General features: G+C 42.6%; 1 protein-coding gene across 1 annotated transcript in view; it reads left to right on the forward strand.

Annotated features, from left to right (window-relative positions):
• Nucleotides 1–18,245, forward strand: part of LOC103231258 (protein FAM169B) — a 74,840-nt gene that overhangs the window by 19,580 nt on the left and 37,015 nt on the right. Inside the window, exon 5 of the mRNA XM_073012903.1 lies at nucleotides 16,234–16,319. Coding sequence (XP_072869004.1) covers nucleotides 16,234–16,319 — 86 coding nt within the window. The remainder of the gene's footprint in view (nucleotides 1–16,233; nucleotides 16,320–18,245) is intronic.

Genomic DNA, 18,245 nt, shown 5'->3' on the forward strand with positions numbered 1-18,245 from the left:
TCATGAAAACAAAATTGCTTAAGGCAAGAAAGGCCTGAGAAACACAGGGAGGCTGATGCAAATCTACTGCAAACCAGATGTTTCCTTCTCCGTGGCAAAGAGGCGCCCAAGTTCATGGGGCATCTGGGGAAGTGTTTGTCTTTAAGGAAGACATCTGTATGGAAGTGGTAGCCTGAGTAATGCGATGTGACAGTTGCTATGTCGACTCGCGTATTTTTCCCTCCCCTTATATTATTGGCCAGTTCAATGTTGCATAAAAGTCGTGCAATGCCTTGGAATGTGTTTATGTGCTGTCCTCTGCCAGAACTTTTCAGCATTTTTTTTCCTACGTGTGTTTTGCTTTTGGGAAGATGGCCTGTCACTTTGGTTTAACTGTGTTCTTTTTTTGCGGAACTACATATTTCTTGGATTTGTAACCGGGCAGTAGTGACTTAGACTCCAGGAGAGAAATGGGTAGGGGAGCAAAAAGGGGCAGGAAGGGGCACTTGAAGCCCCTTCCAGACCAGGGGCCAGACATGAACAATTTGCAGGTAGTTTGAGGAGATAAAATGTGTGTGAGTGGAATGGGTCCCTCCTTGGTGTCTGTGACAGCATGGGACATGGACCCTTCTTCTCTCTCTCTTCTCAGCTCCCGGCTATGTATCCAGCTGCCTGCTGGCCTGGCTCAGTTTGCCATCTCTATAAGGCATTTGAAAATGCAGCCCACAGTTTCCTCCTCTTCCTCCTCCTCTTTGCTTCCTCCTGGTTAAGGCACCTGCAACCTTCTGCTGAAGCTTGAGGGCTGGCTGCCCTCGTTGCTACCCTCTTCTTCTTCTTCTTTTTTTTTTTTTTGTGATGGAGTTTTGCTCTTATTGCCCAGACTGGAGTGCAGTGGTGCAATCTCAGCTCACTACAACCTCTACCTCCTGGGTTCAAGCGATTCTCCTGTCTCAGCCTTCCCAAGTAGCTGGGATTACAGGCATGCGCCACCATGCCCAGCTAATTTTGTATTTTTAGTAGAGATGGAGTTTCTCCATGTTGGCCAGGATGGTCTCGAACTCCTGACCTCAGGTGATCCACCTGCTCCCGCCTCCCAGAGTGTTGGCATTACAGGTGTGAGCCACCATGCCCGGCCACTACCCCCTTCTTTCTGCTATGGATGAGTCCACTCCCAGCCCATATCTCTTCCCCAGTACCTCTGTCCCAGTCGGCCTGATTGCTGCCACCCATCTCTCCTCACTTCCTGGCTGCATCCCCATGGCTTCCCATTGTTTTCTCTCCCTCCAGGCTCGCCCCCATCCTAATCCAGTCTCCACCCTCAGTCAGTGTGAACCTTTTTTTTTCCCTTTTAAGACTTTATCTTTTTAGACCAGTTTCAGTTTCACAGCTTTAGGTTTAACAGTTTCAGGCTTAGGAAGGTACAGAGATTTCCTGTATGCCCCCTTCCCCGACATGGATAGGGCCTCCCCTGTGGTCAGCATCTCCCACCAGACTGGGACATTTGTTGCAATTGATGAACCTACATTGTCACATCACTATCACCCAGAGCCCATCGTTTACATTTTTAGGGTTCACTCTTGGTGTTGGACATTCTACGGGTTTGGACAAATGAATGATGACATGTATCCACCATTATAGTATTACACAGGCATGAGGCATTCACTCTGTTAAGGTGTTCCCTGGCTGGCCTCTCTTTTCTCAGCACAGTGCCTTGGTTTGTCCTCTCCTCGTCTATTCCTTTCCTTTCTCTTTCTGCTGACATCTCTGCCTCGGTCTGGCCCAGCTCTGCCCTCTTGTCTTTTGTTCATTCTTCATCTGGGGCATACTGCTTAGAACAGGGGCTTTGGAGCCAGTGAGACCCACTCGGGTTCACATCCAATTCTAGTGCTGCTGTTTCTAGGCAAACAACCTTGAACAGTTTTCTTTCTTTTTCTTTTCTTTTTTTTTGAGATGGAATCTCACTCCGTTGCCCAGACTGGAGTGCAGTGGCACGATCTCAGCTCACTGTAACCTCCGCCTCCCGGGTTCAAGCGATTCCCATGCCTCAGGCACATGAGTAGCTGGGATTATAGGCGCCCACCACCATGCCTGGCTAATTTTTATATTTTTAGTAGAGACGGGGTTTCATGTTGGTTAGGCTGGTTTCGAACTCCTGACCTCAAGTGATCCAGTGGCCTTGGCCTCCTAAAGTGCTGGGATTACAGGCATGAGCCACCATGCCCAGCCCTTGAGCAGGTTTCTTAACCCTCTGAGGCTCACCTGGAAAATGGAGTTAGCTATGGTAACCAGTAAATGAGATACTGGAGAACTTGGTGTGAGATATCAGCAAGATAGCCAACTAAAAGTCTCTAGTGCTTGACCCCCTACAAAGACAGCCAGAACAGCAAATAAACAACTACCTGTTAATGAAAATAACTGAGAGAGAGAGTGTCAAAGTATATCAGAGGTTTAAGAGAAACTCTGGTGAGCACAGAAACTTGGGATGGCCACATAGAGAATGGAAAGATGGGCCTCCGCCACTTCTTCTCCCAACTGGGATAATCTGGGAACCAGGAGGAGCTTTTCCTACAGCAAGGAATTAGGCAAGGGGATCCCAGAAAACCCCATTACCACCTTGGACCTCACTCCATCACACCTACAGACCTCTCTGCTGGGGTCTCCTGCAGCCCTCACAGGCACTAAGCCCAGCTGAAGGGACTGCCTGGAGTCTATACAGCTATGCTCCCCACAGGGTAGGAGCCAATATTGTGCCCTGCCCCTATACCTTGCATGGCTAGTGCATTCTCTTATTTTGGAATTGGAAAGATGGCTTGGGTATGTCTGGCTCTGGGGTTGAGTAGCCACAGCTTCCTTTCATCTCTGAGGTTAAGCTGCCACAGAACCACCTCAGCCTGATGGCCTGACATACCCAAGCGAAGTTGCCAGCAGCTGTTACACCCATCGCCATGGGGCCAAGTAGAGGTAAAGTGGCTCCACCTACCACCAGCTCTACCTCCTTGGGCTGGAGCTGAAGAAGCAGTATCCTGCTTCCTGGGAAAATAGTCCTTGGCTGCCCAGAGCAGCCATGTCCATCAGTGCCTAATTTGAAGTAGCACCCTACATCAGGAAATGATATCTTGGCTATCCAGAGTGGTCACACATCCTAATACCTAAGCTGAGGTGATGTCTTGCATCCCGGGGAATCAGTGCCTGGGCACCCAGAACAGTCACACCCCGCAGACCTAAGCTGAAGTGGTACATTGCCCTGTGGGGAATTAGAACTTTGGCTGAGCTGAGCAGCTACACATCCCAGGGCTGAGCTGATGTAGTATCCCATGTCCCAGGGAAACAGAGCAGTGACTGAGCTCATACACTCTGCTCTACTGGCCAGATAACTCTAGTATCCTGCTTTCCTGAAGCTGAACTAGATCCCTAGAGTCTGAGTTGCTGAGATACCCTTCTCCTTGGGGAGTGGAGTTACGGCTTTGCTGCCTCCTAGCCTCCTCCATCCCCCAGGGCCCAAAGGACAGCTGTGTTCCACCATTCTGGGGTACTTGTTGCTCCTGCACCTGGTCTCATAAAGTCTGGAATACTGGTGAGCCCCACTATCCCAGTGTCTAGAGTCACTACTGCATGGTGCCTTATCCTGTGGGACCCAAGTTGCCATGGAACCTTGTTGACTCAGGTTCCCAAATTGCAGCTGTACCTTTCTCCCCAGGCCCAAACCTTAGAGTATCTCTTCTTCCCTGGAGTTGGGCCAGTTCTGTGCCCTGCCTCCTGTGGGTAGAATCACAGCTACAATGCAACCTTGTGGGCCTGAGCTGCTAGAAGATGCCTCAGACTCACAGATCCTGGCTTTGTGGGCAATCTTCAACCAACCCTGCCACAGAAAGTGAACCTGTACCCCAAGACCTGAGTGCCAAAATAGGTTCGTGAGACCCTGAGCCTAGGATGTTGACTCCACAGTTGCTTTAAGCACCTGAGTCTGGAACCTAGCACCACTGCAACTACTTGTAGGCCATGTCAGACCTGACATCAGGAGGGATCCCCTTGGCTGAGTCTCCACACTGTAGGGAAGATAAGCCTAGGAGGACCCCCAAATCCCTTGACACTAAGGACATTAGCAACCTACACCATTGCTGCTGCTGCCACAAACTGCTACAGCCTAGGCCACTGTGGCACCCACAGTTATTCCTGATGTGCACAAATAAAGAAGCTGCATGGAGACTATAACATTGTGCCTATCTGGAAAGAGTCACCACACCCTTCCCAACTGGCACATTAAAATGCAACTGCAGGTGAAAGTCTTTCTCTACAAAATCTAGTCTAGAAAGCCTGAAAGAGGTGATTCTTCCATCAGATGCACAGACATTGTCTATAGGAACATAAGACATGAAAAAGCGAGCAAATTTGATATCACCAAAGGAACACAATAACTCTATAGTAACAGACACCAGTGAAAGGGAAATTAATGAATTCTCAGAAAGGGAATCCAAAACAATGATCTTAAGGAAACCAAAAAAGATAAAATAAAACACAATATAATTCAACAAAATAAGGAAAACAATTCACAATATGAATGAGAAATTCAACAGAGATAGAAATCATTAAAAAGGACCAAACATAAATATTGCCACTGAAGACTTTAGTGAATGAAATAAAAAATATGATAGAGAGCTTCAACAGCAGACTTGATCAAGCAGAAGAAGAAATTTCTGAACTTGAAGAGAAGTCATTTGAAATTAGAGGACAAAAAGGATATCAGAATGAAAAAGAGTGATGAAAGCCTACAAGACTTATGACACGTAAGTAAGAGAACAAATATTCATATTATAAGAGTTCTGGGAGAAGAGAAGGGAAAAGGCATAGAAAACGTAAAGTTCCCAAGTCTGGGGAGAGATATGGACATCCAGATTTAGAAAGCACAAAGATCCTCGAATAGATTCAGCCACAAAAGTCCCTCCCTGAGGCATATTATAGTCAGATTATCAAAAGTCAAAGACATAGAGATAATTCCAAAAACAGCAAGAGAAAAGCGTCAAGTCATATGTGATGGAATTCTCATTAGGCTAACAGTAGATTTCTCCATGGAAACCTTATAGGCCAGGAGAGAATGGAATAATGCATTCAAAATGCTGAAAGAAAAAAAATTGTCATCAAGAATACTTCAGAAATAAGGGAGAAATAAAGTCTTTTCCAGACAAGCAAAAAGTGAGTCTTTTCCAGACAAGCAAAACTTTGTAATGTCACCACTAGATTGACATTACAAAAAAGGCTCAAGGAGTCCTACATCTGGAGGCAAAAAGATGATAATCACTATCATGAAAACACACGAAAATATAAAACTTATTGGGAGAACAGATTCACAAAAGAGAAAGGCAAAAGAATAAAATCTTATCACTATGGAAAACCATCAAACTACAATTATAAATAGAGAGGAAGAAAGGAACAAATTACATACAAAACAACCAGGAAACAATTAACAAAATAACAGGAATAAGTCTTCACCTATCCATAATAACCCTGAATGTAAGCAGATTAAATTCTCCATGTAAAAGATATAGACTGGTTTAATAGATAAAAAACATGACCCCACTATATGGTACCTACAAGAAACTCATTTTACTTGTAAAGTCACATGTAGACTGAAAGTGAAGAGATGAAAAAAGATATTTCATGCAAACAGAAACTAAAAGCAAGCAGGAATAGCTATGCGAAGATTAAATAGACTTTAAAAAATGGTAAAAATATATTAAGAAAGTCATAATATAATGATAAAGAGGTTAATTCAGCACTAGGATATAACGATAATAAATCTATGGTCACCCAACTCCAGAACACCCAGATATATGAAGCAAATATTATTAGATCTAAAGGGAGATATATACTATAATACAATAATAGGTGGGGACTTCAACACAAACTCTCAGCACTGGACAGGTCATTTAGACAAAATCAACAAAGAAACATTAGATTTAAATTGCACTTTAGACCAAATAGACTTAGCAGACATTTATAGTACATTTCATCCAACAGCTGCAGAATACACATTCTTTTCATCAGCACATGGAACATTCTCCAGGATAGACCACATGTTAGGCCACAAAAAAAGTCTAAACAAATTTAAAAGAATTGAAATCATATCAAGTATATTTTCTGACCACAGTGGAATAAAACTGGAAATTAATAACAAGAGGAACATTAGAAATAGTATAAATTCATGGAAATTAAGCATCATGCTCTCAAATGACCAAGGAGTCAATGAAGAAACTATGAAGGAAATTTAAAAGTTTGTTGAAACAAATCAAAATAGAAACACAACGTACCAAAACTTTTGGGAGACAGCAAAAGCAGTTCTAAGAGGGAGGTTTATAGCAATAAACACCCACATCAAAAAAGTAAAAATATTTCAAATAACCTAACAATGCATCTCAAGGAACTAGAAAAGCAAGAACAAAACAAACTCAAAATAAGTAGGAGACAAGAAATAATAAAAAGTAGAGCAGAATAAAATAAATTGAGACTAAATAAAATACAAAAGATCAACAAATGAAAGTTAGGTTTTTGAACAGATAAACAAAATTGACAAACCATTAGCTAGGCTAACCAAGAAAAAAGAAAAAATACCCAAATAAATAATATCAGAAATGAAAAGGGACAATTACAATTGATACCACAGAAATACACAGGATCATTAGAGAATATTACAAACAACTTTACAACAAATTTGAAAAGCTAGAAGAAATATATATATTTCTGGACACATGGAACCTACCAAGATTGAACCAAATAAGAAAGAGAAAACTTAAAGAGACCTATCAAGGTTATTATTGATAGGTGAGTAATGAGATTGAATCAGTAATAAAAAGTCTCTCAACAAAGAAGAGCCCAGGACCTGACGTCTTCACTGCTGAATTCTACCAAACATTTAAAGAATAACTAATACCAATTCTTCTCAAACTCTTTCAGAAAATGAAAGAGGAGGAAATTTTTCCAAGCTCATTCAATGAGGTCACAATTACCCTGATACCATAACTCGGCAAGGACACAACAACAACAAAAAAGGGAAACCATAGGCCAATATCCCTGATGAACATAATTGCACATGTTCTTAACAAAATACTAGCAAACCAATTCAACAATGCATTAAAAAGATTGTTCACCATGATCAAGTGGGATTCTTCTCCCGGATGCAAAGACGGCTCAACATACGCAAATCAATAAATGTGATACATCAGTGGCATCAAGGATAAAAACCATATTAGCACCTCAATAGACACAGAAAAAGCATTGGACAAAATTCAACGTTGCCTCATGATAAAGCTCTCAAGTTAGGTATAATAGGAACCTACCTCAACACAATAAAGGCCATATATGACAAACCCGTAGCCAACATCATACCGAACGTGGAAAATTTGAGAGTTTTACATCTAAGATCTGGAGTAAGATAAGGATGCCCTCTTTTAACACTTTTATTCAACACAGTACTAGAAGACCTAGCTATAGCAACTAGTCGAAAGAAAGAAATAAAGGTCATCTAAATTGGAAAGAGGGAAGTCAAATTGTCCCTGTTTGCAGATGGCATGATCTTATATATAGAAAACCATGAAGGCTTCACCAAAAAGGCTCTTAGAACTGATAAACCAATTCAGTACAGTTGTAGGCTACAAAAATCAACATAAAAAAATCAGTAGCATTTCAATACATCCATGACAAACTAGTGGTAAAAGAAATCAAGAAAGGAAATCCATTTACAATAGACACACACATACATACAGACACACACACAAACTAGGAATAAATTTAACCAAGGAGGTCAAAGAGCTCTACAAGGGAAAATATAAAACACTGATGAAAAAATTGAAGACGATACACAGAAAATAGACATCCCGTGTGCATGGGTTGGATAAATTAATATTGTGAAAATGACCATACTACCAAAAGCAATCTATAGATTCAGTGTACTCCTTATCAAAATACCAACGGCATTCTTCACAGAAATAGAAAAAAATTCTAAAATTAATTTGGAACTACTAATGACTTCAAATAGCCAAAGCAATACTGAGCAAAAAGAACAAAGCTGGAGGCATCAAACTACTGGACTTCAATATATTCTACAAAGGTGTAGTAACCTAAACAACACGGTACTGGCATAAAAGCAGACATATAGACCAATGGAACAAAATAGAGAACCCAGAAATAAACCGATGTACTTACAGACAGTTGATTTTTGAAAAATGTACCAAGAACATTTATTGGGGGAAAGGACAGTCTCTTTAGTAAATGGTGCTCAGACAACTGGATATTTATATGCAGAAGAATGAAACTAGGAACCTACCTAGTTTAAAAAGTTTATTGAAACAAATCAAAATAGAAACACAACATACCAAAATTTGTCACCATATACAAAATTCAACTCAAAATAGACGAAAGACTTAACTGTAAGACCTGAAACTATGAAACTATTAATAGTAGAAGATGGCATAGAGGAAATGCTTCAGGACATTGATCTGAGCAGATATTTTATGGAGAAGATCTCAAAAGCACAGGAAACAAAATCAAAATAGGACAAGTGAGATTATACTGAACTAAAAATCTTCTGCACAGAAAAATAAACAATAGAATGAAGAGACAACTTGCAGAATCAAATAAAATATTTGAAAACTATTCATCCAACAAGAGATTAACATCCAGAATATACAAGGGACTCAATTCAACAGCAAAGAAACAAATAATCTGATTAAAAACAGGGCAAATGAACTGAATACAAATCTCTCAAAAGAAGACACACAAATGGCCAATAGATATATGAAAAAATGCTCAACACAACAAAATATCAGCAAAATGCAAATCAAAGCCACAGTAAGCTATCACCTCACCCCATTTAGAACGGCTATTATGAAAAATACAAACAATAACAGATGCTGTGAGGTTGTGGAGAAAGGGGAATGTGTGTACTCTGTTGGTGAGAATGTAAATAGTACAGCCATTATGGAGAACAATATGGGGGCTCCTCAAAAATCTAAAAATAGAACTACTATATGGTCCAGCAATCCCACTTCTGGGTATATATCCAAAGGAAATAAAATCAGCATGTTGAAGAAATATCTGCACTCTGGTGTTTACTGTAGCATTATTCACAATGGCCAAGATATGGAATCAACTTAAGTGTCTATCAGCAGATGAATGGATAAAGACAATGTATATGCAAAGGAATACTATTTAGACATAAAAAAGAACAAAATTCTGTAATTTGCAGCAACATGGATGAGCTTGGAGGACATTGTGTCGAAATACGAAAAAAAGCCAAAACAGAAAGATAAGTACCACATGTTCTCACTTATCTGTAGAAGCTAAAGTAGTTGAGCTCATACAATTAGAGAGCAGAATAGTGGTTACTAGATGCAGGGAAGTCTGTTGGGGGATGAGAGGGAGGGCCTAGCTAATGGATGCAAAGCACAGGTCGATAGGAAAAATACATTCTAGGGTTCCATGGCATTGCGGGGCGACTCCAGTTAGCAACAATTTATTCTATGTTTTCAAATAGCTAGAAGAGTGGATTTTGAATGTCTGCAGCACAAAGAAGGAATAAATCTTCGAGGTGGCATGTAATGATTTGATCATTACATGTTGTGTACATGCATCAAAATATCAAATGTACCCCATAAATATGTGCAATTATAATGTGTCAATTAAAAAGAATACAGGCAAAAAAATGAGATACTACATGTGCCCTTGGCATTGCGCCAAGGGCTTGATGAGTGCTTGGTTGTGCTGTCGTGGTCAATGCTATTATTTTATTTTATTATTATTATTTTTTTTGAGACGGAGTCTCGCTCTGTCGCCCAGGCTGGAGTGCAGCGGCGCGATCTTGGCTCACTGCAAGCTCCGCCTCCCGAGCTCACGCCATTCTCCTGCCTCAGCCTCCCGTGTAGCTGGGACTACAGGCGCCCGCCAGCACGCCCGGCTAATTTTTTGTATTTTTAGTAGAGACGTGTTAGGGTGGTCTCAATCTCCTGACCTCGTGATCCGCCTGCCTCGGCCTCCCAAAGTGCTGGGATTTCAGGCGTGAGCCACCGCCCCCGGCCAATGCCATTATTTTAAAGTGGTAACTGGATCATGTTCCATCCTTTTCTGAAGCATAGTACCTGTCCAGAGTTTGGCTCTCACAGCCTTCCTGATGGGCCTCCTCCTGCCTCCTCACCACTCTGAATGCTGGTGGCTCTGGCATGCTGCAGTTCCTGTCCTTGCCTGTCACATCTCTACATCTCTGTCACCTCCCTCACCTGGCATGGCCTTCTCCCCTTACTTTGGCCTGACTCATTCTTCCCACCTGGTTAGGTCAGTTGCCCTTGGATACTCTCTCATCCCCCATTCCAAATGACCTTCTTCTCCCTTCTGGCCCTCCCACAGCACATAGCCTGGGTCTGATCTGACTCTATTCTGTGTCTTCCTCTAAACTGTAAGTTTCTTAAGCCAGGGTCTAGTTTGATTCCTTGATTGGATGTAATATGTCTTTTGCACATTATAGCTGCTCTGTATGTGGGTTGGATAAGCAACACGTGCCACAGACTTGTGACCTCCGGAGGGTCTGTGCACTGCTTTGGTACCTCCTGCTGATCTCTGTGCTGAGGCAGTTGGAGGGGGACCTCAAGCTCAACTTTGCGCTCCACTGTCCCCTGCTGGACGTTGCTACTACATCACACCACACAGCCTGGGTCTGATTTGACTCGATTCTGTGTCTTCCTTTAAATTGTAAGTTTCTTAAGCCAGGGTATAGTTTAATTCCTTAAGTAGACTCCTCCTTGCTGAATTTGTCTGCGGCCTCAAAAATCCTTCTGAAGGCACCACTCACTCTTAGTTGCCACAGCCCATCCATCCAAGGTGACAGGTGACAACCAGGTCTCTCTGACCTGTACTGTGAAAAAGTCATGCTAACTTTTTCAAAAGGATTGCTTTGCTTACTTATAGATTTTAAAAAATCAGATTAAAAAGGTTCGGCTTCTTTAAGAAGTCTTAAGCAAGACATAAAGTTTAAAAAATCTTGTCAGAGGTCCTGTTATGTGTCTGAATCCGGCGCTGATGCGTGCCCACTACGTTGGGAGGGCAGAGCGAGGAATGTTGTGGTCAGCTTAACTCCTGATAGAAAAGGGGATGGTCATGAGGAAATGTGATGTGAAAAGTAAATACTCACTGGATGGGCAGATCTCAAGCTGTGAAAGACAGACATTTCTGTGTAAACCGGAGCAGAAAGATGGTTTGGATGGGGATCTCCCAGGGAGAAATGGAGTGTTACAGAACACTTTCGATTGTCTTGTTGACAATGAAAATATTACACAGCCTTTTCATACTTCATTGTAATCCCAGAGCGATGTTTGAAGCAGATGGAGGAACCTTCTAGAAATTGCTGGAATGCTTCAAACACCTAAGGAAAAGCAGTTTGGTGAGGTGAACTCTCTCACCTACATTGCTTTATAACAATAGAAGAGGATGTGATCTCCATTTGACTGGGTGAATCAAAGCTGGGGAGGGGATGGGCTTAGGTCATGCAACTAGTAACTTGGGACGCCAGAATTTGGGCCCTGTCTGGCTCTGAGGTTCCAACTCCTTTTCCTTTTCCTTTACCATGGACAGTATGTAGAGCCGTTTCTAAAATGCCTTGAGTCATCTTACTCCCCATTGGCGCTGATATCAGCTGGTGACTTCCAAGTGAACGAAGCCAATGTTTTGCTGAGATGGTGTTTGCAGCCCAGTCTCTTCCATATTTAGACCTTGCCCAGCTACCCCTGCCGCTTGGGATGCCCTGAACACAGCCCGGGACTTACAGGACTCTGTGTCTCTGCTCCCAGGTTGCCTGCATCAGCCTTCCCCACTGTCTCTGTCTGTTGAAACCTCACCCAGTGATGCGGAGCTGGTGGAGTTTCTGGGGATGCTTTCCCAATTCCCCTCTGCAGAGTCGACCTCCTTCTCTGGGTCCTCATGAAACTTGATTCCAGCACCGATGATTCCCTGCCCTGTACGGGAGTAGCTTATTTAGCTCTCTCGTTCTCAGTGGGCTCTCAACTCCAAGAGGTAAGGATGGAGGCTTAATCATCAGCTCCCGGGTCCCAGGACAGCATCAGTCACACAGTGGGGAACTCAGCCATGGAGAGTTGAATTCAGTTATAAATCATGCTTAGCCTCAGGTGAATCCAGGCCTCTAGGAATTAGCCTTAGGGACCTCACTGTCTTAACTTCTTTGGGAGACCTTGGAGTGTCATAGAATAAAATCCATTACTGACACTTTCCTTGTGGTCCATGTCACCTGCCACTCGGAGACAGGGAAATTGAATTGGCTTGGTGAGGCTGGTTCTTCACAATGCCCTCCGGATGGCTCTCGGCATGGTGCATCTCTCTCTGCAGGTGTCCAGGCTCTTCTCAGTCCTTAGGTGGTGGAAATGATTGCTCAGGACCATACTTTTCCTTTTTAAAAACAAGGATATTGTGACTTCCATTTTCTAACCCTTGGAGGTTGCTGGCTCCAGCGTCTCAGCAGTGATGCCCTGAGGCTGGCTCTGTGGCACCTGTCAGCCCCCCAGAAGCTGTCATTTGTCCTTGCTGAGCTGGGGACTGCCTCTCTCCAAGGGCTGTGCCACCATGTCTCCCTCCTGTGTTCTCTGGACAAGGTATTATACTTCATTGATCAAAAGCTCCTGCTCTCCAGAAGGCTGATTCTATTTTTCAAGAGTTGGTTTTGAGGGCAGTTTGTTTTTAACCGTTACATGTGATTGGACTTCAGTTTCATTGTTATGTATACTTAGCAGTTTAAGATAAGTTTTGAAAAAAAACAACAACAGTTCAGTCTTATTTGTGCTAACTTGTGTGACTAATTAATGGTCTGCAGTGCACCGTGAAACTTGCAAGGCACCACATAAACACTGAATCGTAACACATTTCTTGTTTGAAATTGTATTAGCAAATTGAACATCTGTATTACAGCAATACAGCATATTAGTAACTTCAACAGCTTTTATTGATTCACCTTGTTAAGCAGGAAAATAATCCTTGTAGCTTATAAAGCTCCTGGAAGTTCTAGTAGGTGCCATTTTGGAAGTGAATTGAGTCGAATAAATGAAGGCAGATGTCCAGCATTTAATTGGCTCTTTGCTCCCAGCTGACTCTGTCAATTTTGGAACCATTGTCAGAGATGATATAATTCACCCATATGAAACTGACAAGGTGAGTTCGATGCTGTTGGTCTCTAGGGAGGAGGGGCTGGCTATGCAGAGTTAATGTTTAATACCTGGCTAATGCCACTTGTATTAGTCAGGGTTCTCTTAGAGGGACAGAATTAACAGGATACATATAGGAGATATATGTGTGTGTGTGTATATATATATGGGTTTATTAAGTATTTTATATATATACGTGAAGGGGAATTTATTAAGTATTATATATATGTATAAAGGGGAGTTTATTAAGTATTAACTTACATAATCACAAGGTCCCACAATAGGCTGTCTGCAAGCTGAGGAGCAAGGAGAAGCAGTCTGAGTCCCAAAGCTGAAGAACTTGGAGTCCGATGTTCGAGGGCAGGAAGCATCCAGCATGGGAGAAAGACGTAGGTGGGGAGGCTAGGTCCATCTCTCCTTTTCACGTTTTTCTGCCTGCTTTATATTTGCTGGAAGCTGATTAGATTGTGCCCACCAGATTAAGGGTGGATCTGCCTTCCCCAGCCCCCTGACTCAAATGTTAAACTCTTCTGGCAACACCCACACAGACACACCTGGGATTAATACTCTGTATCCCTCAGTCCAATCAAGTTGACACTCAGTATTAACCATCACACCACTGTAGCTTGGTCTTCACAGAGTTTTCCACTAAAGTTCCTTCAGTAGCAGAGAGGAACAGGGAGAAAGGCTGTGGCAGCTGACCCCGAGTGGTCCACAACATTTGTTTTAAAATCTTGAGGCTTATGTGAAATGTTCAATTGCCTTTGTTTTCTACTCCATGTTCACATTTTCCTCCAAATCTCCATCTAAAAAGGTCTGACTGGGAAGAGGCCTCTTTTATAATTCTGTGGATTCTGGAACCCTCAGGCTCAAATACTGGCCTTGAGAGACAGATATAAAAATGATGATCAAAGGGGTATAAAAAAGACACTAGAAAACAACCAAAGTAATTTTGGTGCTTAAAATGTGATTCTTGTACATTTTAAAATAACTAAAAGAGTAGAATCAGATTGTGTGTGACACAAAGGATGTAATGCTTGAAGGGACATATACATCATTTTTTGTCTTTTTTTTTTTTAAGACAGAGTCTCAGTCTGTTGTCTAGGCTGGAGTGCAGTGGTGCACCCATGACTCACTGCAGCCTTGACCTCTAGGACTCAAGTGATCCTCCAGCCTCAGCCTCTCAAGTATTTGGGATGACAGGTGTGTGCCACCACACCCAGCTAATTATTTTGTATTTTTCACAGAGATGGGGTTTCGCCATGTTGCCCAGGCTGGTCTTGAACTCCTGGGTTCAAGCGAACCGCCCACCTCTGCCTTCCAGAGTGCTGGGATTACAGATGTAAGTGCTCTGCTGGATACTCCATTAATATGCATTGCATGCCGGTATCAAAACATCTCAGATATCCTATAAATATATACATTTACTATGTACCCACAAAAATTAAAAATGGAAAAAAAATTAAAAAGGAAAAAAGTTAAAAAGAAAAAAATTTAATTTTTAAGCAAGGCAAAGAAAATTCCTGAGTTGAGACAAGGGGAAGAGACCATGATGGGATTTAGAGCGACCACTCAGTAGGGATGGATTGGCAGGGGAGACTGAGGTGGGGACCAGGCAATGGGCTGTCTCAGCCATCAGTGGAGATCATGGTGGCCTCATCCAGCTGGGATCTGGGGCTGGAACCAAAAGGACAGATTTTGTTATGAGGCAGCAGGAGGAACTGATGGGACATGGTGATGCCAGCATGAGGGAAAGAGGAGAAATCAACTCAATGATTAGTAGACACTGAGCACTTCCCGTGTGCCAGGCACTATGCTGGGCATTTCAGTTCCTCATGGGAACTTCCCAGCCACCTGGGGTGATCGGTTTGGGCAACTCCGATGAGGAATATGGGGCTTAGTGAAGTTGAAGTCATGTCCAGTTCTCTCCTGCTGAGCAGCGGGACCCATGTCTACACTTGGAATGGTTCCGGGGATGCTTCTGAGGCAGAGTCAGCAGGCCTTGGGGATGCCTGGGGTAGGAGTGGGGAGAGCAGGGGGGATTTCCCTACCCTTCTCTTGTAAATCTTAGCCCCAGGACCTTCTCATCCAAAGACACTCCCTCCACCCCATGTGATTCACCCATTCTTAACACCAGACCCATCTCCAGCCTCTTAGAAGGAGCACTGACTTAGGAGTCTAGTGGCCCAGGGCTGAACCCCACCTCAGCCCCTTCTAGCTGATTGCCTGCAAGTCACTTCACCTCCCAGAGCTTCAGCAACCTCCTTAGAAAGATGCTGGTAACAGTTTCATGATGAGGATGAAAGAAACTCAAGTAAAAGAAGGCAGCACCAAGCCCAAGGCCAAGGTGACGCTCAATACACAGGTATTAAGTCAGTTTAATGTGTTTAGCCCATGTTGAATTGTACTAAATTGGGGAAATTCTGGGCTGTGGCACATGGTTGGATTTTCATAAATGTTTTTGACATGGAAAGAGTTGGCCGGGCACGGTGGCTCATGCCTGTAATCCCAGCACTTTGGGAGGCCGAGGCAGGGGGATTACTTGAGGTCAGGAGTTTGAGACCAGCCTGGTCAACATGGCGAAATCTTGTTTCTACAAAAAATACAATAATTAGCAGGGCATGGTGGCTCACACCTGTAGTCCCAGCTACTTGGGAGGCTGAGGCAGGAGAATCGCTTGAACCTGGGAGGTGGAGCTCACAGTGAGCCGAGATTGCGCCATTGCACTTTAGCCTGGGTGACAGAGCGATACTCTGACTCAAAGAAAGGTAATTCTTACTCATTGGATTTGTCAATATTGGTGTGTATCCTGCTGTGTCCCCAAACATTGGGATATATCCTGTTTTGCGTCAACAACAGGCCACCTCTGAAACATCTGAGAAGCCCATTTCATGTGAGAGTGGTCAATCTTTCCTGTACAGTAAATTCTGCTCTAAAAATATCACCTGCTTTCCTCACAAATCATCTTCCCTTTGCACCTTGTCAGTGGCTCTGTGCTGTGAAGCTGCCCCTCTGTTGGCCAGTTTGCTGTGTGCACATCATCCTCTCTTGGCTTTCTCTCCAGTTGTGGCTGTTTACATAAAGGAATCCTTGTGGTCCACGGAAGACGCACTAAGAACCTCTGATCCCGCAAGAGAAGGGTTGATGAAGGTGAGTTGATGCAATTTTAAATGAACATTGTAAAAGAGATTTTAAAAGTCACAGTGCTTACTTGATAATTTGATAATTTAAAGCAGTCTAGCCATGTCTTCATTTCCTAGTACCACAGAGTACCACAAAACAGAAATGTATTGTCTCACAGTTCTGGAGGCTGGAAAGTCTGAAATCAAGCAATCGACAGGGTTGTTTTCTTTTGAGGGCTGTAAATGAGAATCTGTTCCTGGCTTCCCTCCTAGCTTCTAGTAACCTCAGGGGTTTTTTGGCTTGTAGATGACCTTCTCCTTGTATTTCCACGTTGTTCTCTATATGTGTGTCTGTCTCTGTCAAAATCATCCTTTTTTTATAAGGACACGAGTCATATTGGATTAGAGACCAACTGAATCCCCTCATGTTGATTGATCAGCAGACTCTATTTCCAAATAAGGTCACATTCACACAACTGGGGGTTAGGACGTCAACAGCTTTTTGGGGGTGATAATTCAATCCATAACACCCTGCTAGCAAGGAAAACAGCATTCAGTGCTATGTATAACAGATATCTGGCTACTGATAAGTCTATTTTACTTTCCTGAGTGGCCCCTCATGTCTAAGTTTTAAAACTTTAATATACACCATCTCTCTGTTGTATGGGAAACTTCTGCTTAGTACATTCAGGTAATGTTTATTGGCACTTAGCATAAGTTAGAATTATAGCAGATATTATCCTGTATGTTACCTGAGACTCTATAGAGCTTATCTAATGTCAGAACCTTCAAGGTATTTGTTTTGCAGATGAACACATTGAAACTGAGTCACACAGCCAGTAAGTGATTTAGCTGGGTACAAACATCTGTCTCCTTGACATCAGACCTGGTGATCTTTGAAGAGCTGTGCCTCTGTTGAGCAGTTGTAAAGCAGAGACCTGCGATGGCAGGTGTGAAGGCAGGAGCCAGAGGAGCTTTTCAGAGGTCCAGGTGGTGTCCTCTTGGCTGAACTTTGGCTGGGGCCGTGGCTAAGGAGGAAGCCAGTACCCAGCTGAGAGTTGGACTGTGTGCCTCACATTCACCCATTTGATTGGTATATTTATCTTAATTCCATAGATGGGAAGAAGGATGATGCTTCCCTGCAGTCTTGAAATGTGTGATCTTGTTTTCAGTTGTCTGGCATGCCATTCGGTTCCCTTCATAGAGCCCTGTAAATAATGAATGAAATATCAGTTTTCTTTCAGGTTCAGTATGGAGAATGGCTAAGAAACAAAATACAATTAAAAGATAAAGAAAAAAAGTCAAGACCTAAAGTTCTACAGACAGAGAGGGGAAATAGTCTTAGGCACAACACTTCAAAGATCTCCAGCCTGATGTTAAGGAGATGGAAGTTTGTACCCAGCTACCTCACTTACTGGCAGTGTGACTCAGCCTCGATGTCTTCATCTACACAACAAATACCTCGAAGGTTCTGAAATTAGATAATCCCTATAAGAGGTCTCAGGTACTGTTCCCAAGTTGTTAATCCAGGTTTTATTTTATTTTTATTTTTTTTTCTGCTGAGCAATTAAAAAATATAGTTCTTGATTTTTTTCTAAACAAGAGCTTCATTAAGATAAATTCATACATCATAAGCTTCATTCTTTTAAAGTGCACAATGCAGGGAGTTTTAATATATTCACAACATTGTATATCAATCACCACTAATTCTAGAACATTTTCATCATTTTAAAAAGAAGCTTTCTACCCATTAGCATCACTCCTCATTCCTGTCTTTCCCCAGCCCCTGGAAACCACTAATCTGCTGTCTTTATGGATTTGCCTATTCTAGATATTTCCTATAAATGGAATCATATGACAGGTGGTCTTGTGTAAACAGCCTCTTTAACTTGACAAAATCTTTTCAGAGTTCATCCACTGTAGCATGCATCAGTACTTCGTTCTTTTTTGGGGG

This window comes from Chlorocebus sabaeus, chromosome 29 (genome assembly GCF_047675955.1).
Source record: "Chlorocebus sabaeus isolate Y175 chromosome 29, mChlSab1.0.hap1, whole genome shotgun sequence".
Classification (NCBI taxonomy): Eukaryota; Metazoa; Chordata; class Mammalia; order Primates; family Cercopithecidae; genus Chlorocebus; species Chlorocebus sabaeus.